The sequence below is a fragment of the Anolis sagrei genome, chromosome 6 (assembly GCF_037176765.1).
Source record: "Anolis sagrei isolate rAnoSag1 chromosome 6, rAnoSag1.mat, whole genome shotgun sequence".
In the NCBI taxonomy this organism is placed as follows: domain Eukaryota; kingdom Metazoa; phylum Chordata; class Lepidosauria; order Squamata; family Dactyloidae; genus Anolis; species Anolis sagrei.
Window position 1 is genome coordinate 28,086,413 of NC_090026.1, and position 24,949 is coordinate 28,111,361.

At 43.8% G+C, this 24,949-nt stretch overlaps 1 protein-coding gene across 1 annotated transcript; it reads right to left on the bottom strand.

Moving 5' to 3' along the window:
- Nucleotides 1–329: 329 nt before the first annotated feature.
- SPIB (Spi-B transcription factor) lies at nt 330–23,845 on the bottom strand. The gene is made up of 6 exons (XM_060783125.2): nt 23,681–23,845; nt 12,965–12,992; nt 11,053–11,140; nt 6,534–6,721; nt 3,091–3,238; nt 330–1,211 (listed from the first exon to the last, which is right to left on the bottom strand). The coding sequence occupies exons 1-6, from the start codon at nt 23,701–23,703 to the stop codon at nt 913–915; spliced, it is 774 nt and encodes a 257-aa protein (XP_060639108.1). The 5' UTR covers nt 23,704–23,845; the 3' UTR covers nt 330–912.
- Between the last annotated feature and the right edge of the window lie 1,104 nt (nt 23,846–24,949).

Consider the following 24,949-nt stretch of genomic DNA (forward strand, 5'->3'; position numbering starts at 1 on the left):
AACCAGCTATGCTAAAGCTCAAACCACAATTCCGCAGCCGCCACTGCCTACACTGGCTGAGAAGTCCAAACATTTCCTGTATTGTTGAAGGTTTTCATGTCCGGAATCACCACTCTGGACCTTCCACAGATATATAAACCCAATTTTCCTACTTTCCAACAGACCACACAACCTCTGAGGATGTTTGCCACAGATGCAGGTGAAACGTCAGGAGAGAATGCTTCTAGAACATGGCCATACAGCTCGAAAAACCTATAACAGCCCAAGTAACATTGCCACGGCAGAATAAAATTACAATGACTCATAATATAAATTTAAAATAGCACAAATTCTCTTTTATTTTCATATTTTACAATTTATACAGAAGAGATCCATTTCAAAACAATCATGTTTTGTTCCAAACCCTTATCCCCACCCCTATAGAGATTTTAAAAACAACCCATGGATTATTAAATAAACGTCTTGACTCTATGTACATTCCAGTATGTTTTGGGCCCATTTCTAACCCTGAATTGAACATTTTCTCTTGGGGAAGGGGGACTACAACTCTCAGAATTCTGAAGTCTATGGACTGCTGGCTGAAGATTTGGGGCGATATGGTGCAAAAAGTAGTCCAGAAATTCCTGCTGCTCAGGACCATGGGAGTTGTAGTCCTGAAAAGTTACCTTTACCTCTGCCAACCCAATTCTGTTCATAATGGTTCTTATCTCAACTCCTCTGACCAAGACCTAAACATCTTGCCACACAATTTGAGATAACTAGCTGGAACCTCCTTTCTTTGGTTCTTCAAATAGGCGTCCACAGCAGAGCAATTGTTTGAACACAAGTAGAACAGATTTCCAGGGGAAATTGAGTGTAAACACCAGTACATTTGTGGCATTGTCCCAACCTCGTATTCTTGGAGGAGAGAATTTAGGAGGGGGTTGGCTGGCTCAACAGCGAGGTCCCAAACTGGTATGTGAGCTTCTTCTTCACTTTCCGGATCTCGCCCGTCTTGCTATAGTTCCGCAAGGCCCGGGCCATTTTCTGGTAGGTCATTTTCTTGCGGTTGCCTTTCTGTTGCCCCCATCGGTGCGCTAGAACTTCTTTGTGCTTGGAAGAGAACTGGAAGATGCCCGCCTCGCGCTGCACCCACCACACACATTCCTTCATGTCTCCGCGCTCCAAGAGCTCAAACAAGAACTGGTAGAGGCGCAACTTACGTCGGGAGCCTGAAGGAAGAGGGAAAAAAACAACAGTGGCACCAAAATACATTAATTCAACATTATGGATGCACCTCCAGGTTTGCAAATACTGCTAGACACCCTCCGGTTGTATACACGAAATATTGGGAAATGACAAGGTTCTCTCTTGGGAATATATAGGTTCCCTAGGCTCATGTATTCTCAATATATGGACCTAGGGACCCATATATCATGGACCCCTGACTAGTTCATTTGTGTGTGTGTGTTCTGTGTAGAAAGAACCAAGGAAGGGAAAATTGCCCATCTACATAGTGGGCAATTTTTCTTGCCCCATCTTCTAAAGATATGATAGGAAAACAATGGCTAGCTATATAACAAATGCTTAATGCTTTAATGATATGTCATGTTTATGCCTGCTATATGTTTTGAGATTTGTCTGAATGGGTTTGGGCACTTGGTTTACTGGCTCTGTTCACATTTTTAGTTTTTTGTAGTTGTGGTTCATTGTACCTCTTGGCAAATAGACTGATTGAACTGTGGCATTCTTTAACCCAGGTATGTGTAAACCCAGGCTCAGGGGTTGGGTGCGGCCCCTTGGGGTCTTTTCTAAGGCCCTCCTCGCACCATCCTGTCCTTCCTTCCTTCCCTCTTTCCTTCCTCCTTCCCTCCCTCCCTTTCTTCCCTCTTTCTCTCTCCCTCCCTTCCTTCCCTTTCCCCCTTTTGTCCTTCCTTCCTCCCCTTTTGTCTTTCCTTCCTTCTCTCTTTCCTCACTCCCCTCCCTCCCTCTCCCTCCCTCCATTCCCTTCCATCCTTTCCTCCTTCCTTCCTTCCCTCTTTCCTCCCTTCTTCCCCCTCTCCCTCTTTTTCTTTCCTTTCTTCCTTCCCTTTTGTCTTTCCTTCTTTCTCTTTCCTCCCTCCCTCCCTTCCCACTTTCTCCCTCCCTCCTTCCTTCCCTTCCTTTTGTCCCTCCTTTCCTCTTTCCTCCCTCCTTCCCTCTCTCCCTCTTTCTCCTTCCTTCCTTCCCTTTTGTCCTTCCTTCTCTGTTGCCTCCCTCCCTCCCTTGCCTCTTTCTCCCTCCCTCCATTCCCTTTTCTTCCTCCCTCCCTCCTCCCCTTCCCTTTTGTCTTTCCTTCCTTCTCTTTTTCCTTCCTCCCTCCCTTCCCTCCCTCTTTCTCCCTCCCTCCTTTCACTTCCACCCTTTCCTCCTTCCCTCTTTCTTTCCTCCCTCCTTCCCCCCTCTCTTTCTTCTTCCTTCCTTCCTTTCTTCTTTCCTTCCCTTTTGTCTTTCCTTCTCTCTTTCCTCCCTCCCTCCATTCCCTTCCTCCCTTTCTTCCTTCCCTTGGGGGTCTCTTCCAGCTCTAGGATTCTTGGATTATATATCAGCAGTAGGCAATACAGGGTCTAACAGATACACTTTTTCTCTCCCATCCACCATCTCATCCTGACCAAGATCAACCTTTCGGGATCCAAGTGTTTCCCCTCTTTCCTTCACTTTCTGTCTCGAAAAGAAAAAGGAAAGGGCAGGAGAAACCCCTTTCTTCCTCTCGCCCCACCCACTTTGCTCTGGCCCACCATGCGGCCCCCAAGTTAAAACCCATGCCTGCTTTAACCCAAGATGGAGTGATGATCGCTTATTTGAACAGACTGAAAGGGGAACTAGATTAAGTTACAGAAATATAAATACCAAGTCATTATGGCTATATGTTATCCCATAATATCAAATGTAGTTTTCTTATATCAGTTGTTAAAGAATGGGGACTAGCAGGTATGATTGCTATGAATGCCACAATGCTTGTGAGCATTTCTCTGGGCCTTCCTTTTGGCCATGTAGCTAACAGAATGCTGGACTAGATGGGCCTTCCGCTGATTCCAAATGCCTCGCAAGATAGTCTACCTCAGCACCCACCTGGATCAAAACCCGGTGCGAGGTTTTCATCCAAATCACTGTCAGAAGACACCTCCAGGTTCCTGCTCTCCCCGTGGAATTCCTCTTCTTCAGATGACGGGCTGGAAACATCCCGGGGAATCGGGTATTGGCAGTAAGGGACGTAAGGCTGTAAAGATCAGAACATGGAGATGGGGTAAGTATGACAGATTAAAAGCAAACCCATTCAAAGGATAATTCTAACAAGCTAGGAAGAAACTACACATTTACACAAGAGTAACACTCATGAATCCCTCATCATTTTCTTTGTTCAAAGAGGTGGTTCTCCAGATATTGCTAGACTTCAATTCTGCTTTAGTTTCTTAAAAACTGTTATTATGATTGTCTGTGGTCCCCCTGGTGGTGCAGCGGGTTAAACAGCTGAGTTGCTGAACTTGCTGACCGAAAGATCGGAGTTTTGAATCCAGGGAGCAGGGTGAGCTGTTAGCACCAGCTTCTGCCAACCTAGCAGTTCAGAAACATGGAAATATGAGTAGATCAATACGCGGGAAGGTAACAGTCCTCCATGCAGCCATGCTGGCCACATGACCTTGGAGGTGCCTATGGACAATACCGGTTCTTCGGCCTAGAAATAGAAATGAGCACCACATCCCAGAGTCAAACACAACTAGACTTAATGTCATGGGAAGCCTTTACCTTTACACACACACACACACACATATAAATGTAATGTTCGTTTGTGGGATTAACATAACTCAAAAACCACTGGACAAAGTGACACCTATCAGGCCAACAAGTGACCATCACTCATAAAAACACTAAAAAACACAGTGGAATGTACTTAAAAAGCGCAAAATTAAAAAAATCATTACAATGCATGCACATAATCACACGCAAACACACATATATACACAAAAACACAAATATATACACACACAAAGCACATATACACAGACTGGGCCACAGCAACGCATGGCAGGGGGCGGCTAGTATATATATATATATTGTTTGTTGTGCTTATTTATATTGTTTCTTGTATTTTATTTTATTTTTCTTTATATTTTACTGTTGTATTCCTATGTGTAGAATTGTATTGCTGTATTGTGGGGCTTGGCCTCATATAAGCTGCCCCGAGTCCCCTTGGGGAGATGGTGGCGGGGTATAAATAAAGTTATTATTACTATTATTATTATTATTATTATTATTATTATTATTATTATTATGGACAAAGATGAAGACTGGAATATGGCATATGTTCTGTCTCTCAAAAACTAGCTGATGGGGGATATTGGTGCCATTTTTGTAATCAACAGGTCTAATATACCCAGAAACAGATCTAACATTAGAGACACCAAAATATGTGTCAGGCTGGCTAGAGCTGATGGGAGCTGTTCTGTGTTAAGCTAAGCAGCACTCTTACCTTTACAACAGAAGTATTACTATTATTATTGTTATTATTATTTATTTAGAGGATTTATACCATGACCTTTGCCCAAAAATGTCTCCCAGAGCACTTACAAATCAATAATTGAACATCGCCTGCCCTTAGGCTTACAATATAAATAAGGCATGATATTAAAGGGGAAAGAGATCAGTAAGATGAAGCCTAGCAAAGACTACCCTCTAAGGCCACATCAATGGCAATTAGCATAGAGGAGGATTTTTCATCAGCCTCTGGGGCCAACTGCAATGGAGCTGTGTCTGCTTTTTAGGAGGATAGAAACAATGAAAATAAAGGTAATTTTCTTTGAATTACCATCTCTGCCTGCTCCAAATAGTGCTACAGTTTGAGATTGGATAGAAGTCTGAACAAAAGACCTATGAAGGGTTGGCAAGATGATGCAATATTTGGTTGAGACTTCCTGCTTCCACTTTTCCTCAATATGTGGAAGACTCATAACACAATGTAACAAAATTTGAAAAATGTTCTGTTCCTGGTTTCAAAGTGTTATTTCCTATTTAATTGTGCAGTACTTAATATGACTTTTTTAAAATCCAGGGAGCGGGGTGAGCTCCTGTTGTTAGCCCCAGTTTCTGCCAATCTATCAGTTCGAAAACATGCTAATGTGAGTAATCAATAGGTACCACTTCTGCGGGAAGGTAATGGCGCTCCCTGCAGTCATGTCGACCTCATGACCTTGGAGGTATCTATGGACAACGCCAGCTCTTCAGCTTAGAAATGGAGATGAGCACCAACCTCAGAGTCAGACAGAACTAGACTTAATGTCAGGGGAAATCTTTACCTTTACTTACTTAATTTGAAAGTAGTTGCTATATGGCAGAAACTTTTTTTTGTGGCTGCCACAAACTATATTGAATTGGTTGAGACTCAATGAGATATTCACTGAAAAACTATAGCAAAATATCCTACAGGATATCCCACAAAAATAAACTTTTCACAGTTCAATAAACTTTTTTAATGTTTTTATGATAGAACCAATCAAGAAACGACATTTATAACCCAGGAACAAAATTTGTGTTATATGGTATCAACCCCCAATATTGTTTCCTTCCCCGCTCTCCTTTTTCCATTCCTTCCTAAGATTAGATATTGGGAAGAGCTTCACTCCACTTTAGGAAGCCATCTACAATTCTTAAGAGGATTTGTAGAGCACTAAGACATAGTAAATGCTAGACTACTCTCCCTACTACAAGAAGAGGAACTTCACAATGAGGTTAATTTGCCTTCCTGCCTATCTATGGCAGAAGAGTGTCTACTTATTTGAACCAAATAAATAATAACAACAACAACAGCAACAGCAACAATAACAACATTTTATTTGTACCCCATATCACTATAAGGGCTCAGGGCAGCTCACAAGAGCACATTCAAAGTGCCAACGCCTTAAATCAAGAAATAGCTTTCTAAGATCTACAGAGATACTTGCAGGAATACCTCAGCAAGCAAGAGTCCAAAAGTGGCAGGCAAAACCCCGGAACCTCAAGCCATGGCTGGTACCAAATGAGAGACTCCCCCTTGGGCATACAGAAGACTGAGTGACTTGGAAAGCACTGAACAGACTGCGCTCTGTCACCAAGAGATGCATGCCAACCTTAAGAAATGGGGGCACAAAGTGAAGAACACAACATGTGAGTGTGGAGAAGAGCAAACCACAGACCACATATTGCAATGCACCCTGAGCCCTGCCACATGCACAATGGAGGACCTTCTTGCAGCAACACCAGAGACACTTCAAGTGGCCAGCTACTGGTCAAAGGACATTTATTATAATGCCAAGTTTTTAAACTTTGTGTTTTTAAATTACATTACAGTTCACTTCTGATTCAATAAATAAATAAATTCAAAGTACCAAAAATAAAACAAACAATAGGCACTAGGCATCTTTTTTCTCTTCATCTATCTCACTTTTTACTGACTGAGATCTCCTGGACCGCATGGCCTTCCAGAAGTCCTATCTATCTTCTTAAACACAGCCTCTGCAAGTCCACTGTACCACTATTACCTGATTGTTGTACTCCTCCTTGTACCCCAGGCCCATATTAGGCATAGGTATCATTCCATCCTGGTTATAGACAGCATCCAGAGGGATCTGGGGATAGGAAAGGGGGACGTTCTGCAGCTGGGCAAAGTGTCCCGCTTCGAAGGGATCGTATCCGGCCTCCTGCATCCCCAGCCAGTTTACACAAGACTCTGAAAAGAAAAGAATTCCATGACTCAAGAGGATCCAACTCAAAGAGACCTGAGCCTCAAAATCACAGTCTCATTCCAGTGTCATTACAGAATTGACAGAAGATGTGACCTCCGATGTCACTGAATTTCCTTCCAGATGTTTAAGTAAAGCTAAAGGTTTTCTCCCGACATTAAGTCTAGTTGTGTCCAACTCTGAGGGTTGGTGGTCATCTTTATTTCTAAGCCGAAGAGCCGGAGTTGTTCGTAGACACCTCCAAGGTCATGTGGCTGGCATGACTGCATGGAGCACCATTACCTTCCTGCAGAAGCAGTACCTATTGATCTACTCACATTTTCATGTTATCGAACTGCTAGGTTGGCAGAAGCTGGGGCTAACAGCAAGAGCTCACCCCTCTCCCCGCATTTGAACCACCGACCTTTCGTTCAGCAAGTTCAGCAGCTTAGTGGTTCAACCCGCTGCACCACCAGGGAGACTTTATAGATGTTTAAAGGACCTGAAATGGACAGGCCGCAGCACAGCACCATAAATATATCATTTGCAGTGATATCCACTGCTTGTCTAAGGCCACACATCTTCCCTTTCAACTTAGCAAGCTAGGTTTACTCTGGGAGACACAATTCCAAGTTTGGAGAAGACTTTTGTGGACCATGGCTATGCTGGCTGGGGGGTTCTGGGAGTTATAGTCCAAATCAATTCTTTCATTAGCTCCGACTAAAACAATTTCCAAAGAAATAGTTGTGGTGCAGAGGGTTAAACTGCTGAGATGAGATTGCTGACCGAAAGGTCGCAGGTTCGAATCTGGAGAAGTGCATGAGCTTCCCCAGATATATAATAGAAGAAAACAAATGGAGCCCCCAGTGGCACAGTGGGTTAAACCACTGAGCTGCTGACTGAAAGGTTGGCGGTTCAAATCCAGGGAGCAGGGTGAGCTCCCAGTGTTAGCCCCAGCTTATGCCAATCTAGCAGTTCAACAACATGGAAATATGAGTAGATCAATAGGTACTGCTCTGACAGAAAGGGAACAGCGCTCCATGCAGTCATGTGGGCCACTTGACCTTGGAGGTGTCTACGAATAACGCCAGCTCTTTGGCTTAGAAATGGAGATGAGCACCAACTCTCAAAATCAGACAAAACTGGACTTAATTTCAGGGGAAAACCTTTAACTTTACTTGTATTAAACTGCTGTAGGAAAAGTAATTGTGTCTTGTTGCACCTTAAAGACAATATTTTTCCAAGGACATGCACAAGTTGGACACTTGCATAAACTTATCAGAGCAGAAAGGTGACCAATTATGGAGCCAGGAGTGCTGACTCCAGCTCCCAATTCCCTTCCTCAAGTGCAATGACAAAACCCTAGCCTACAAAGGGCTTTCTGTGCACCTGAGGAGCTGCGGCCTGGGTCTGTGTAAATACACACAACCGTCATCGTTTTGCATAAGGTGAAGCTACATGAATCCCAGGTGTAAACCTGTTGTCTTGCTTCTCCCCACAAGAGGGCATTGTTTTAAAAGGCAGTACAGGGGAACTAAAATAGTTTAACTGTCTAGAGATGAAAGATGTCTTTCTCTCCATTACATAGTAGAAAAAAAGAAAACAAATGGAACCCCAGTGGCACAGTGGGTTAAACCGCTGAGCTGCTGAGCTCAATGACTGAAAGGTTGGCGGTTCAAATCCAGGGAGCAGGGTGAGCTCCCACTGTTAGCCACAGCTTCTGCCAACCTAGCAGTTCGAAAACATACAAATGTGATTAGATCAATAGGTACCGCTCCAGTGGGAAGGTAACAGCACTCCATGCAGTCATGCTGGCCACATGACGTTGGAGGTGTCTACGGACAACACCAGCACTTTGGCTTAGAAATGGAAATGAGCACCACCCCCCAGAGTCAGACACAACTAGACTTAATGTCAAGGGGAAACCTTTTCCTTTACTACAGGGGAACTAAAATAGTGTAATTGTCTAGACATAAAGGAAGTCTTTTCCCCCATTACACAGGAGAAGAAAAGAGAACAAACAGGTAAAATTGCGTACCAGAAGCAAACCCAATTCTGCAAATGTAGATCCTGATGAAGTCAAAAGAGCATAATTCACACAAGAGTATGGGAAAGCTATTTTTTTGGACTGCAGTTCTCAGATTACCCTCTCAGAACTGGGCCAATATTCCAGGCTCTAACTTATGTCTAAGTTGGAGGGATAAGTCATCATCTTCATTATAGGCTGTCAGTGGCATGTTTCTCTCTTTCATCCTCTATTCGTGCCTCTTCAAATTCTACAGCACTGCTGGTCACAGCTGACCTCCAGCTGAAGCACTCAAGGGCCAGGGCTTCCCAGTTCTCAGGGTTTATGCCAGAGTTTTTAAGGTGGGCTTTGAGCCCATCTTTAAATCTCTTTTCCTGTCCACCAACATTCCGTTTTCTGTTCTTGAGTTCGGAGTAGAGCAACTGCTTTGAGAGACGGTGGTCGGGCATCTGGACAACATGGCCGGTCCAGCAGAGTTGATGGTGGAGGACCATCATTTCAATGCTGGTGGTCTTTGCTTCTTCCAGCATGCTGACATTTGTCCACTTGTCTTCCCAAGAGATTTGCAGGGTTTTTAGGAGGCAACGCTGATAGAATGGTTCTAGGAGTTGCATGTGACGTCTGTAGATAGTACACGTCTCGCAGGCGTATAGCAGGATTGGGAGGACCATAGCTTATATACAAGCACCTTGGTATCCCTACAGATGTCCCGGTCCTCAAACACTCTGTGCTTCATTCAGAAAAATGCTGCACTCGCAGAGCTCAGGCGGTGTTGAATTTCGGTGTCAATGTTGACTTTGGTGGAGAGGTGGCTGCCAAGGTAGTGGAAATGGTCAACATTTTCTAATGTTACACCATTAAGTTGTATTTCTGGCATTGGGGAGGGATTGCATGGTGACTGCTGGAAGAGCACTTTGGTTTTCTCGATGTTCAATGACAGGCTGAGCTTCTTGTTCAATGACATCTGGAAGTCAACACATCTGGAAGGCCTATTCTGGGATAGTAAGCTGTACTAGTAAACGAGAATTGCGAGGTCAGTAAAATCCCAGGTTCCAAATTTTCCAAAATCTAAGACCTAGGGATGGTTCTTGTTTGGGTGATGGAGCCCGGTGATATCATTAAACGTTATGCATTATGCACCAACCACAACTGGCCACAGGCTGTCATTTAAACACACACACACACACACACACACACATAGAGAATCTATTTTCCTGTTCGGAAATCAAGAGCCTTTGCAAACTGTAATGCTTGATTTAAATCAACCGATCTTTGCAAAGTGCCACAAGTTAGACATTTTGTTTTGTTTTTACCAGATTGGTGGTTTGCATGCAGCCTTGTCTCCAGGGCTGATCGCATATAAAAAAAGAAGAGCCTGAACACTGGATTGTCACTTGAAAGTAATCTGCCAGAATTGGGGACTCTGGGCAATGCAACCCTATAGAAAACTCAGCTTTAAATTTTCATTCAGTCCTGTTGTTGTTTTGGTGACTGTAGGACCCTCAGTATCACGGCTTTGCAGGACCATTGAAAGGATAAAGTGGCAGTAGGGCACCCTATATATCATCCTGAGCATTTTGAATGAAGGATCGGATGGAAGGAAGCAATAACGCACAGCTGTATGAAGGCCAACCTTCCAGCATTGCCTAACTCCCCAGCATGGCCACCTCAAAGGAAAACCACACCAAGGATGTGGCAGGGAGCACAAGGGGGATGGGGAGAGGGAAGCACATATACAGTAAGTTGCATCAGCGTCATCGTTTTGTCCTGTGGCATTGTTTCCAAAGAGCCAGGTTACCAAATAATTTGATCGTTGTCACTATCTACCTTCAGGGGCCTTCTAGCCCCTCTGAAGAGCCCTCAAACCGGAATCTCTTCCTTGCTGTACAAATAATAGAATGTGCCTATCTGTAGCAGACCCTCACTAGGCCTTGTAAGCCAGTCACCAAGTACATGACTTAATCCAGGTTGCGCAAGCCAAGCAAATTGGGCGAGGCAGCATCCATGGGGGGAGGGAGGGAGGGAAGGGGAAAAGAGAGGCCCTTTTGTGTTGCAGGCTGCCACTCAACAGGAAGGCCTGCACGCAAAGGGAAGGTTCTTCTCCAGAACAGTTAATGGCTGGGCAAGCGTATTGTATGCAAATCCGCAAGCAACGGAGTGTGGAATTCGATGCGTAAAGAGCTTTCTAAAATTAACATATAATCTCTCTCCAAAAAGTAACTTTTCCAAGCCATGCATGTCTGCAACTCCATTGTCTGGTCTCGCCCAGCCCTCCTTCAACCCTGCCACCCCATTAGTCAAAGTGTGCCTTACCTGGAGAGCTCTCAGAGTCTGCAAGACAGGTAGGGAAGGCGGGTTCTTGTTTGCATGAATCCAAGTCATAGATGCAACCATTGGGGAACTGCAAAGCACAGCACAGGTTGGGGGCCAACATTAAAATTTGTCTCAAACATTCATTTCAATAGAAAAAAAAAGAACACAAGAGTCCTCTTGATTCTCAACTGACCCTCAATCTTTTTTTTTTTCATGTCAGAAACTACAAGTCACTTCTGGTGTGAGAGAATTGGCCGTCTGCAAGGATGCTGCCCAGGGGATGCTTGGATGCTTTACTATCCTATGGGAGGCTCCTCTCATGTCCCTGAGTGGAAGCTGGAGCTGACAGATGGGAGATCACCCTGCTCCCCTTTTGGTCAGCAGACCTGCCGGCACAAAGATTTAATCTATTGCACAACCGGGGGGCTGATAAGGCAGCTTTATTTCCCCAACAATGCAGGGATCCAGAGTGAGCAAACATTACTTGTTTACACTATCACTCTGACAATTTCCCACCTGGCAGGTCCAGATTAGGTAATCTGGAAGCTTTCTTTCTGAAATCAAATTTTACAAATTTTTGGAAACTTTAGACTCCGAAATAAAAGCAGGCACAAATACTTCCACGCTGATGGATTTTTCCCACCACTGGTGACATTCCCTCAGGTGTGGTGCTTTTCTCCATCCAGTTTTCTCTTTCTGCCATTTCTTTTTCCCTCTCTCTCCCTCCTTATGCCACCCTTCCCATTCCTCCTTTCTCACTAACACATTCTTCCTCTCTCTGACACTTATCTCTCCCTATTTCATGCACTTCTTTTTCACTCTTGCTTTTCACATGGTCTTGCTTTTCACATGGCTGTTCCAGTCACAGATTACACCATAATCCCCCCCAAACACTTTCCCTTTCCCTTTCTCCATCCATCTCTTTCTTTGCCACAGCTTAAATTTTCCTTATCACTTTCTGTCACCCCACTTTCTCTCTCCCCCAGCCTTTGGCTCTTTTTTTCCTTTTCCTCTACCATCACTTCTGACTCTTTCTCTCCCCACTCATTTCTTTACTTTTTATCATATCTTTTTCCCCCAGTTAACCTCTCTCTCCCCCTCCCCCTCTCACGGCCACTCCCTTTCTGCCTTCCTCTCTCACTCTCCCTCTCGCTCCATCTCTCTCCCTCCCTCTCTCTCTCCCTTCCCCTCCTTCTCTCCCTTTTTCTCCTTTCCCCTCTCTCCCTCTCCCTTTCTGCCTTTCTCTCTCCCACTCCCCCTATCTCCCTCTCCCTCCATCTCTCTTCCTCCCTCCCTCTCCCTCCCCTCTCTCCACTTCTCTTTCCTTCCTCCCCCTCTCTCCCTTCCTCTATCTTTCCCTCCTTCTCTCTCCCTCTCTCTCCTTCCCCGCTCTCTCCCTCTCACTCCCTCTCCCTTTCTGCCTTCCTCTCTCCCACTCCCTCTTGCTCCATCTCTCTCCCTCCCTCCCCCTCTCTCCCCCTCTCCCCCTCTCTCCCTCCGCCTCCTTCTCTCCCCATCCCCCTCTCCCTCTCACTCACTCCCTCTCTCTTTCTGCCTTCCTCTCTCCCACTCCCTCTTTCTCCCTCTCTCTCCCCCTCTCTCTTCCTCTCTCTCCCTCCCTCCCTCCCTCTCTCCCCTTCTCTTTCCTCTCTGCCTTGCTGCCACTCTCCTCCTTTCTCTCCCTCCTTCTCAAGCTCCCTCTTGCTCCCCCATTTCTCCATCTCACTCCCTTTCTCTTGCTTCCTCCCTCCCCCTCCCTCTGCCTCTCTCCCTCCCCCACCCTCTCTCCTCCCTCCCTCTCCCTCCCTCTCTCTCCTCTCTTGCTTCCTCTCCCTCAGCCATGGACCACTTGTTGCCCTCCACATCTTAAGACTCTTCCACCAAATTAAAAAATCCAAAGCCACCTACTTACCATGTATCCATACTGGGACCCCTCGAATCTGCCAAAAGAAATATAGACATTGATTAAGAGACATCATTGCTCCCTACTTGAAATCCATCCTGCAGCTCTGCTGAGGCCATGTTATTCACAGCCACTGGGGATTTATTAAAGCCTTAGAGGGAATTATTTGGAAAACAGAGCTAAGGAAAGTGACTTTTCTAGGACTGTAAACCCCAGAATCCACCCAATCACTACAGCTCATGGACAAGATATCTCATTTTATGTATAAATAAATGCAAATACAAGTATTTCAAAATATGAAAAAACCCCAAATCTAATACAGTTCTGGTTCCAAGCATTTCAGATAAAGGATACGCAATCTATAGCTGCATCTCCAAGTTCTGCTAAAAATAATAGAAGCCCAATTCATAGGACAGCAATAACTACTTGTTTGGTGTTATTAATGTTTTGAGAAGGAGAGAATAAAGGGTATTTTTACAAGACTGTGTACATTTGCTGCACAATCCCATCAAGCTTTGGTCAGAAGTAAATAACACAGTGTTCATTATTTCAGAGGAGACCTTTATTCAGCCTTTGCCAACTTAAAAGTAATGTTTGTGTGGGTGGGGCTAGTGTCAATCTGACAAAATTATTTCGCTGTGCTGCCGTATTCTCCCCCACCATTCAGGTATATGCTGTCCACTGTCTGCCTGCAACATGAAGTTTCCCACTCTGTTCTGTTTTGGTCAAACCTCGCCTGGAATAGGGTATCTACGCTCCAAGTATTACAGTTCATAAAGGATATTGACAAGCTAGGAGCCACAATACCTTACACCAGTGTTTCTCTATTTTCCGAATTAATACAGTTCCCCATTTAATACAGTTCCTCATGTTGTGGTGACCCCCAACCATAACATTATTTTTGTTGCTACTTCATAACTGTAATTTTGCTACTGTTATGAATCGTAATGTAAATATCTGATATGCAGGATGTATTTTCATTCACTGGACCAAACTTGGAACAAATACCCGATATGCCCACATTTGAATACTGGTGGGGTTAAGGGAGGGAATTGATTGAGAAATGCTGGGTTAATCTCTTGTGCTGGCTGAACTGCTGACCTGAAGATTGGCAGTTCGAATCCACGAGACAGCGTGGGCTCCCGTCTGTCAGCTCCAGCTTTCCATGCGGGAACATGAGAGAAGCCTCCCAAAGGATGGTAACACATCTGGGCATCCCCTGGGCAATGTCTCTTCAGATGATCAATTTTCTCACACCAGAAGGGACTTACAGATTCTCAAGTCCCTTCTGACACAATAAAAAAAATTGACAAGCTGGAAAATATCCAAAAGAAAGCTACCAAGATGGTCAAAGATCTGAAAACTAAGCCCTATGAGGAACAGCCCAGGGAGCTGGGTATCTTTGGCTTTGAGAAGACAATATCTGAAGGAGCGTCAAGTGGAAGATGAAGCTTGTTTGTCAGCGACTAGGACACATGATGGCCTCCTAACGTAAACATTCACTCCAAGTTTTTGAACACCCAATGGAGATGAATGGATACATAAAACTTATTCATATTTATAACTCTGTTTCAATCCTTTCTGCATGTCAGCGCAAACCAAAAGTAAAATAAAAAAATCTCCAGTTATCTGTCCTTTGCAATCCAAGATCAGTTGTGTGTTTAACCATTTCTTTCCAAGCTTTGATAAGAGTTTTAGGGATTTCCTTCTTTCTAATTCAGGTATTTTCCAGAGGTGGAAAGGATAATAAAACATGCCCGGCGGATAGTGATGTAATTAAATGTATTTACAGCCTTGTCTTGACTGCCCACCCCTTTAAAAAACACTTCATGTAGAACCTGAACATCAAGATTAGATATAGTGGAGAAGCTTCACTCGTGGTCATCTGTCAAGAGTGCTTCCTACATGGCAAGGGATTGAAGTATCTCAGGGATTTCCAAACTCTACTGCTCCAGGCTTTTGGACTTTAGTTCCCAGAAGCCTCATCTGGGAACTGAAGTTCAAAACACGTGGAAAACCAGAGTTTAGGAAGGTAAAATACAGTTCCTAGGTAAAGGTAAAATAAAGGTTTCCCCTCACATTAAGTCTAGTCGTGTCTGACTCTGGGGATGGTGCTCATCTCCATTTCTAAACTGAAGAGCTGGCATCGTCCGTAGACTACCTCCAAGGTCATGTGGCCAGCATGAATGTATGGAGTGCCCTTACCTTCCAGCAGAAGCGATACTTACTGATCTACTCACACTTGCATGTTTTCTAACTGCCAGGTTGGCAGAAGCTGGAGCTAACAGCAAGAGCTCACCCTGTTCTCTGGATTCGAACCACCAACATTTCGGTCAGCAAGTTCAGCAGCTCAGCAGTTTAACCTGCTGCACCATCAGGTTTTTGGACTTCAGTTCCCACAAGCCTCACCTACCTTGGTCAATTAGAAGTGAATCTGGGAGCTAAAGTACCAAACACATGGAAAACCAGAGTTTGGCAAACACTGTTTGCTCCCTGGTATTCTTTCCAACTTTATAATCATGACTGTCATCCGGAATTTAGGATAATATTGGATCAGGGAATTAGGAAAGTGAAGGACTCCTGCTTTAGTCCTGAGAAGCATAATACTTCTGCAAAACGTACTTTAGACATGTCCATGTATCGGGCCTCCTGCTTAGACACAGTACCCAATCCTTAACCAATTCCTTTCTTTCCTTCCTTTCTTTCTCAAGTATCGTGTTGGAACCCATCATAGCAGGAGAAACAAGGCTATACGAAGCAGAAAGAATTTGAAGGTGGATCCCCTAGATCTATCTGAACACAGTGCATTCACCTCTCGAGACCCTGTTATTTCCATCCCCTTGTTTATATATGCCACATTGATAATCCAGACAGAGCTTGGGAGTAACATATTAAAAGTCACACTATCACATTTGTAAGCAATAAAGGCCAAAATCCATGCTCTAAAATGGTATAACGTCACCAGTGAGCTTTCCCTTTGCCAAACAAGTACACCTACGCAGTACAACTTCAAAATATTATGTGGGAGATCATATGGGGAATCTGAGACTTTATTAAAGGTAGTATTTATTTATCGTGTCAGAAGCAAGTTGAGGGTACAGTTAAAATGCATTTAAAAACACAAAGTTCTAAAAAAGAACTTGGCATTATGCTAAATGTCCTTTGACCAGAAGCTGGTCACATGCAGTGCCTCTGGTGACACTGTGAGAAGGTCCTCCATTGTGCATGTGGCAGGACTCAGGTTGCATTGTAGTAGGTGGTCTGTGGTTTGCTCTTCTCCGCCCTCGCATGTCATGGACTCCACTTTGTAGCCCCATTTCTTAAGGTTGGCCCTGCATCTTGTGGTGCCAGAGCACAGCCTGTTCAGCACCTTCAAAGTCGCTCAGTCTTCTGTGCCCAGGAGGAAGTCTCTCATTTGATACCAGCCACTGACTGAGGTGCTGGGTTTTAGCCTGCCACTTTTGGACTCTTGCTTGCTGAGGTGTTCCTGCAAATATGTCTCTAGATCTTAGAAAACTATTTCGTGATTTAAGGAACTGGCATGCTGGCTAATATCCAAACAGGGGATTGGCTGGAGATGTCACTGCCTTGGTCCTTTCACTGCTGGCTGCTACTTCCTGGCGGATGTGAGGTGATGCAATTCCAAGTAAACAGTGCAATTTTTCCAGTGGTGTAGAGTGTAGACATCCTGTGATACTGCGGCATGTCTCATGAAGAGCCACATCCACTGTTTTGACGTCATAAGATGTTTTCCACACTGGGCATACATATTCAGCAGCAGAGGAGCAAAGCACAAGGCCAGATGTCTTTACTGTGTCTGATTTAAAGATAGTGTGAGACTGACACATAACATGTTCCTTTTTCAAAACAATCGGAGATAACAATTTTGGGGAGAGTGAGCCAGCGGGTAGATGACTGTGCCAATTTTCATCTCCAGATACATCCGATATGCCACAAGGACGCTATCTTGCTTTCTTTTTAGAACTTTCCACCCAATGTTTCGGAGCTCCTATTGGCTAGGAATCAAACCACTGTATTTGGGGCTACTTTTAAAGTTAAATCTTCCAGATCTAGTGGCAGGTGATATTTTGTTCTTGGACTTGGTTTAAATAGTTGGAACAACCTTGATCAATCCTAGGCTTTGAGTATCCACCCCTTAGCTTTACGTCTTAGATCAGGCATGGCTGTTAGTAATTTTGGGAGTTTAAGTCCAAAACACCTGGAGGGTCAAAGTTTGCCCATGCCTGTCTTAGACCCTCTGCTGCCTCTGGATTCAGGTTTTGGGCTTGCCCTTGCTTGGATGCCCACTCTTGGTTTGGGTCCTGCCAGTCTATCCATTTTATATACCAAATGAACTGTTAGTCAGAACTTACTGAGGATGTCCTTTATCACACCTGACCAAAATAGGCCAGTTTACAGAATATTGTATAAGTCAGGTGGTGTGGCTGCCATTAACATCTCACTCAACTCTCATCCAAGGTGGCAGCCACATTTTGGCCTAGACTTTTGGAAGGGCCTGACTCTGTACATACCTACACTGAGCTACACTGCCATATAATCCAGATTATCAAATCAGATAATTCACATTATTTGCTTTGAACTGGATTATATGAGTCTACACTGCCATATAATCCAATTCAAATCAGATAATCTGGATTTTATATGGCAATATAAAAGGGGCTTCAGTTTAAAGCCGGAAGAGGAGGATGTGATTTCGATGTGGAGATTTTTTTTTATCATGTCAGAAGTGACTTGAGAAACTGCAAGTCGCTTCTGGTGTGAGAGAATTGGCCATCTGCAAGGACGTTGCCCAGAGGACGCCCGGATGTTTTACCATCCTGTGGAAGGCTTCTCTCGTGTCTCCGTATGGGAAGCTGGAGCTGATAGATGGGAGCTCACCCCATCTCGCAGATTCGAACTGCCAACCTTCAGGACAGCAGTTCATCCGGTACAAGGGTTTAACCCAGTGTGCCACCGCAGCTTCATATCTCCATCTTCATTTTGAGATGATGAGATGGGAAGCTCTGGAACAGCTTTAACACCGGGATGGTGCTTATACACACCACAGAAGTTAGCCTCGAGTTGGTTCCTGGATCTCTACTATCTGTGGTTTCATTGACATGGAAGATTTGAGATGTTTCCAACTCTCTCCACCACAATCTGCATGTGTGGATCATCAGACCACCCGTCCCTTAATCGGTTTTGCCATGATATGTGGTTCACACTAAAGCACATTGATGCTCACATTTCAGTGTATCCCGATTCTGCTTATTCCAGATCAAAACCCTTAATGCGCATTGCTGTGCACATTCAGAGTGTGCGCCATATAAATATTGCAAACTAAAACTGCCTTCGAAGTGAATTAGTGTAGACGTGCCCTCTGCCAATCTGTCGTAGCCTGAACTAGGGAATGCTAGTGATATTCTATGTTGACTGCCTCGGGGTGCTTCCACACAGCCCTATATCCCAGAATATCAAGGCAGAAAATCCCCCAATATCCGCTTTGAACTGGATCATCTGAGTCCACACTCAAATAATGTGGAATTTTCTGCCTTGATATCCTGGGATATAGGACTGTGTGGAAAGGTCCCAAGTGGAATCTTGGGGCCTTTTCACACAGCCATAAAACCCAGAATATCAAGGCAGAAAATCCCACAATGTCTGGGTTATCTGAGTCCATATATTCCAGTTCAAAGCAGATAATGTGGGATTTTATCTAGCTGTGTGGAAGGGACCCTAGTGCTATCGTTCTGCAGTGTAAATGGGCCAACATGGCATAGGGCTTGTAGAGCTGGCGTGAAACCATCTTTCTCAAGGGAGGATGTTTTCGCACAGAAGGTGCCACCACCCCTCATGCACCGCTCTATTCACAGTCACACTCTTGTGAGCAGAGGAAATATTCAAATCATATTTCCCTCACCTTTGCTGGCCTCGGGTTTTGCATAACAGGCAAAAGGGAGGGGAAGGAAAGTGAGAGGGAGAAAGGGACACATTGGGGGTAGGGGGGGGGGGGTCAGAGAATACAAAATACTCTTATTTCTAACTAATCGTCCCCTGTTACGTGTTGCTGTGGCCCAGTCTGTGCATATGTGTTTTGTGTGTGTATATATATATTTGTGTATATGTGTATATATGTGGTTTTGCGCGTGCATTGTAAAGTATTTTTATTTTGTGACTTTTAAAGTCTCTTTTACTGTGTTTTTCAGTGTTTTGATGAGTGATGGTCATTTGATGAGTGATGGCCATCCCCTGCCATGCATTGATGTGGCCCAGTATGTCTATATGTGTTTTGTGTGTGTATATATATTTGTCTATATATGTGTATATGTGTTTTTGCATTTTGGGGTTTGTTTGTTTTTTGTTTTTGTTTGTTTGTTTTGTTTGTTGTTTTTTGCTTTTTAAGTCTCTTCTGCTGTGTTTTTCAGTGTTTTTATGAGTGATGCTCACTCGTTGGCCTGATAGGTGAACTGTGTCCAAATTTCGTGTCAATTCATCCAGTGGTTTTTGAGTTATGTTAATCCCACCAACAAACATTTCATTTTTATTTATAGAGATTTCTCTTTTGCTCTATATAGAATACTATTAAAGTATTGTCAAAGGCATTCATGGCTGGAATCACTGGGTTGTTATGTGTTTTCCGGGATGTATGGCCATGTTCAAGAAGCATTCTCTCCTGACATTTTGCCTGCATCTATGGCTGGCACCCTCAGAGGTAGATGAAGGCGAAATGTCAGGAGAGAATGCTTCTGGAACATGGCCATAAAGCCCGAAAAACTTACAACAACCCAATACTATAAAGCCTGGTTAAAATACACTGGTAGAAAGCAACCTGCTTCTGAGGGAAAGTCCCTAAATGTACCTTTTCATTGCTATCTCATCCAGAATTTTATCATTTTATGTCATGCATTTGGTCCACCCACTGTGTTTGATTTTCCATTATGCTTTTTTGTACTGTTTATTTTACTTAATTGGTTTATTTATTTTACTGTGATGTTATTTTTTTTTATATTTTATGCTGTAATGTATCGCTGGGCTTGGCCTCATGTGAGCCGCTCAGAGTCCCCTTAGGGGAGATGGTGGTGGGGTATAAATAATAATAATTATTATTATTATTATTATTATTATTATTATTATTATTATTTGAAACACAACAAGATGAGTCCACAGCAGACACTCTGCTGGCTGTTAAATTGGATCACACGTCAGACACTTCCTAAGTGTCTAGGACTGTGTGATGTATTGGCAAATAATGCGTGCAGATCCCGGTAACATGGCCTTCTGCAGCTGGCAGATGGTAATCTTGTCAACACCGATTGTGTTTAAGTGCAGGCCAAGGTCTTTAGGCACTGCACCCAGTGTGCCGATCACCACTGGGACCACCTTTACTCGCTTGTGCCACAGTCTTTACAGTTTGATTTTTAAATCCTCATATCGTGTCAGCTTTTCCAGTTGTTTCTCTGCAATCCTGCTGTCACCTGGGATTACAACATTGACAATCCATACTTTTTTTTTAACACGATTGTGAGGTCAGGAGTATTATGCTCCAAAACTCTGTCCGAATCCGGAAGTCCCAGAGGAGTTTGGCATGTTCATTCTATGTAACATTTTCCGGCTTGTGATCCCACCAGTTCTTTGTCGCAGTCAGATGGTATTTGTGGCACAAGTTCCAATGAATCATCTGAGGAATGGTGTTGTGCCTCTGCTTGTAGTCTGTCTGCGTGATCTTCTTGCAGCTATTATTATTATTATTATTATTATTATTATTATTATTATTATTATTATTATACACCTGCAGGTATTCCAACTTTTTGGAACCGGAGACAAAACTTGACGTTCTCACATTGTGTGAAGTTGCACTTTTGCCGCAGGGGGATAGTTATTATTTACTGGACAGTCAGCTAGGAGCATATAGGAAGGCACAAAGAACCACATCTGCCTTAGTTTTGGTGGGTGAAGAAGCTGTGGGTTCATATTTTGGGACAACCATGAATCTCACTGATGATGTAGTCTAGTTGTCAACTCTCTAGGTAGCTTTCCTTACAGGGTTAAGGAGAACAGGCCATGCTTGTTGTTGTTATTGTGTGCCTTCAAGTCCATTCCAACTTATATTGATCCTAAGGTTACCCCAGGTATGGGCAAACTTGGGCCCTCCAGGTGTTTTGGATTCCAACTCCCACCATTCCTAACAGCCTCAGGCCCTTTCCTTTTCCCCCTCAGCCGCTTAAGTGGCTGAGAGGGAAAAGGAAGGGGCCTGAGGCTGTTAGGAATGGTGGGAGTTGGAGTCCAAAAAACACCTGGAGGACCCAAGTTTGCCTATACCTGGCCTACCCTATCACAAGATTTCGAAGGGCTGAGAGTGTGTGACTTGCTCAGCTTCGTCCAATGACTTTTCATGACTGAACTAGAACTTGAACTCAGGTCTCCAGAGCCCAACACTCAAAGCTCTATTGATGGCACCCTTAAAGCTCTTAAATATTGTTTCCCATCCAGTGCTTTTAGCAATATCTTCCTCCTATATTCTATTTTCTTTCCAGCCCTTCAAGCAAACAGGATTCCTATGGATTTGGTGCCTTCAGAAAGTAGCCTGTTTGGTTTAACCACTGGTAACGGCGCTCCATGAAGTCATGCTGGCCACATGACCTTGGAGGTGTCTATGGACAATGCTGGCTCTTCGGCTTAGAAATGGAGATGAGCACCACACCCCAGAGTCGCACACGACTGGACTTAATGTCAGGGGAAAACCTTTACCTTTAATTATTTAAATAGCCTTGTATAGTCGTGCATAACTTACGAAGTTGTTATTTAGATGGTGCTTCTTAAAGTATTTCGAAATTATAAGGCCCTGGAGCTGAAGTCTCATGTTTATAACTCAAGAAGATTCTCATCTTCAACCAAGAAATTAGGACACAAAAGTTTTCAGGAGTTCAGCTTATTATCAATCCCCCCTTCTTTCCTTTGCTGTTGGAATCACCCAATTCCGAATGTCTTCTGCAGAGACCACCATGTGGTCTACACTGTAGAATTAATGCAGGTTTGACACAGCTTTAACTGCCATGGCTCAATGCTATGGAAACCTAGGAGTTGGTAGTTTGTTGAGACCCCCAGCACTCTTTGGCAGAGACAGCTAAAGATCTGGTAAAACTACCAACTCTCCTTAAGCCTGGGTAGTTAAAGTGGTATCAAACTGCATCAATTCTACAGTGCAGGCAAACTTCAACCTTGTTCCAAGGCCCCTTATACTGCCATATAAAATCCAGAACATCTGCTTTGGACTGGATAATACTGCAGTGCGGACTCATATAATCTAGTCTGAAGCAGATAATGCTGATTATAGGGCAGTACAGACTCATATAATCCAATTCAAAGCAGATAATATGGATTATATGGCAGTGTAGACTCATACAATCATGTTTAAAGTAGATAATATGGATTATACCTCAGTGTAGATTTATAAAATCCAATTCAAAGCAGATAATGCAGATTATATGGCAGCGTAGACTCATATAATCCAGTTAAAAGCAGATAATGTGGATTGTACGGCAGTGTAGACTCATATAATCCAGTTAAAATCAGATAATGTTGATTATACGGTAGGGTAGATTCGTATAATCCAGTTCAAAGCAGATAATGTAGATTATACAGCAGGGTAGACTCATATAATCCAATTTCAATGCAGATAATGTGGATTATATGGCAGGGTAGACTCATATAATCCGATTCAAAGCAGATAAAGGGGATTATATGGCAGGGTAGACTCATATAATCAAGTTCAAAACAGATAATGTGGATTATATGGCATAATCGAGTTCAAAACAGATAATGGATTATATGGCAGGGAAGACTCATATAATCCAGTTAAAAGCAGATAATGTGGATTATATGGCAGGGTAGACTTATATAATCCAATTTCAATGCAGATAATGTGGATTATATGGCACTGTAGATTAATATAATCCCATTCAAAGCAGATAAAAGGGATTGTACAATAGTGAAGACTCATATAATCCAATCCAAAGCAGATAAAGGGGATTATATGGCAGGGTAGACTCATATAATCAAGTTCAAAACAGATAATGTGGATTATATGGCATAATCGAGTTCAAAACAGATAATGGATTATATGGCAGGGAAGACTCATATAATCCAGTTAAAAGCAGATAATGTGGATTATATGGCAGGGTAGACTTATATAATCCAATTTCAATGCAGATAATGTGGATTATATGGCACTGTAGATTAATATAATCCCATTCAAAGCAGATAAAAGGGATTGTACAATAGTGAAGACTCGTATAATCCAATCCAAAGCAGATAAAGGGGATTGTACGGCAGGGTAGACTCATATAATCCAGTTCAAAGCAGATAATGTGGATTGTACAACAGTGTAGACTCATATAATCCAGTTCAAAACTAATAATGTGGATTATAGGGCAGTATAGAAGGTCCCTAAGCCATCTGCTCTCTCCCCCATGTCTCCCTTGTATTTGATAAGAAATATGAGTGTCCTGGGATTTGTAGTTTGCAAAGGCGCTTCTCAGCAGACCTTGTCAAACTACAACTCCCAGGATCCTATGGCATTGAGCCATAGTGGCCCGAATGCATTCATTCTACAGAGTAGATGCAACCACTCTGCACATGTTCAGAGGCCACTTTGTTATGGGGCAGACCCAGAACTCTTCCAAAAAAAACACAACCCCGAACCACTTGTTCCCTTAATCCACTCACTGTGTGTAGTCTACGTCCAGCATCTTCCCTCAAGGCACCCAACTGGGGGCAGCGCTATGAACCCGCGATAAGTCCCCTGCTTTCTGCCAGCTGGTGCCTGGTGGCAGGGGGGATTTATAGCACATCGAGGGAGGGGAAAAGGAAGGGCTGGACGAGGCGGGGATCTGATCTCAGAGAGTGAAATTCCCCCAGTGGGGAGGCGGGCCCGGCCTTACGCAACAAGGGCATCTTACCAGGAAGGCAAGCACAGAAAGACAAGAGGGAGGAGAGGGAGGGAGAGGAGGGGACACTATCTACCCAACCAAGGGCACACTTTCCCTTGCCCTTCATCCCAATGAATGGAGAGGTGGAGCTCCAGAGCCTTCTCTCCTCCTGCCAAACAACACCAAATTGCCACCTGAAAGTTTGCTCTTCCCCAAAAAGGATCAAGACTTGAACTGTAATGCCAATTAGGGGAGGTCCTGTGTTTTGTCTTGCAGTTGACTCTTTGGAAGACAAAACTCAAAGTCTTGGAAAACTTACCTTACTTACTTTCTTAAGGGAGTATGATTATCTTCCAGGTGTGGTGTCCATGTTTCGCACAGGCATATAGAATCATAGAATCATAGAGTTGGAAGAGACCTCATGGGCCATCCAGTCCAACCCCCTGCCAAGAAGCAGGAATATTGCATTCAAATCACCCCTGACAGATGGCCATCCAGCCTCTGTTTAAAAGCTTCCAAAGAAGGAACCTCCATCACACTCTGGGGCAGAGAGTTCCACTGCTGAACGGCTCCCAGTCAGGAAGTTCTTCCTCATGTTCAGATGGAATCTCCTTTCTTGTAGCTTGAAGCCATTGTTCCGCATCCTAGTCTCCATGGAAGCAGAAAACAAGCTTGCTCCTCCTCCCTGTGGCTTCCTCTCACATATTTATACATGGCTATCATATCTCCTCTCAGCCTTCTCTTCTTCAGGCTAAACATGCCCAGCTCCTTAAGCCGCTCCTCATAGGGTTTGCTCTCCAGACCCTTGATCATTTTAGTCGCCCTCCTCTGGACACATTCCAGCTTGTCAATATCTCTCTTGAATTGTGGTGCCCAGAATTGGACACAATATTCCAGGTGTGGTCTAACCAAAGCAGAATAGAGGGGTAGCATTACTTCCCTAGATCTAGACACTATGCTCCTATTGATGCAGGCCAAAATCCCATTGCAGGGTTTGGAGGAAAATAGCTTTATAAACAAGCACCTTGGTATCCCTATGGATGTCCTAGTCTTCAAACACTCTCTG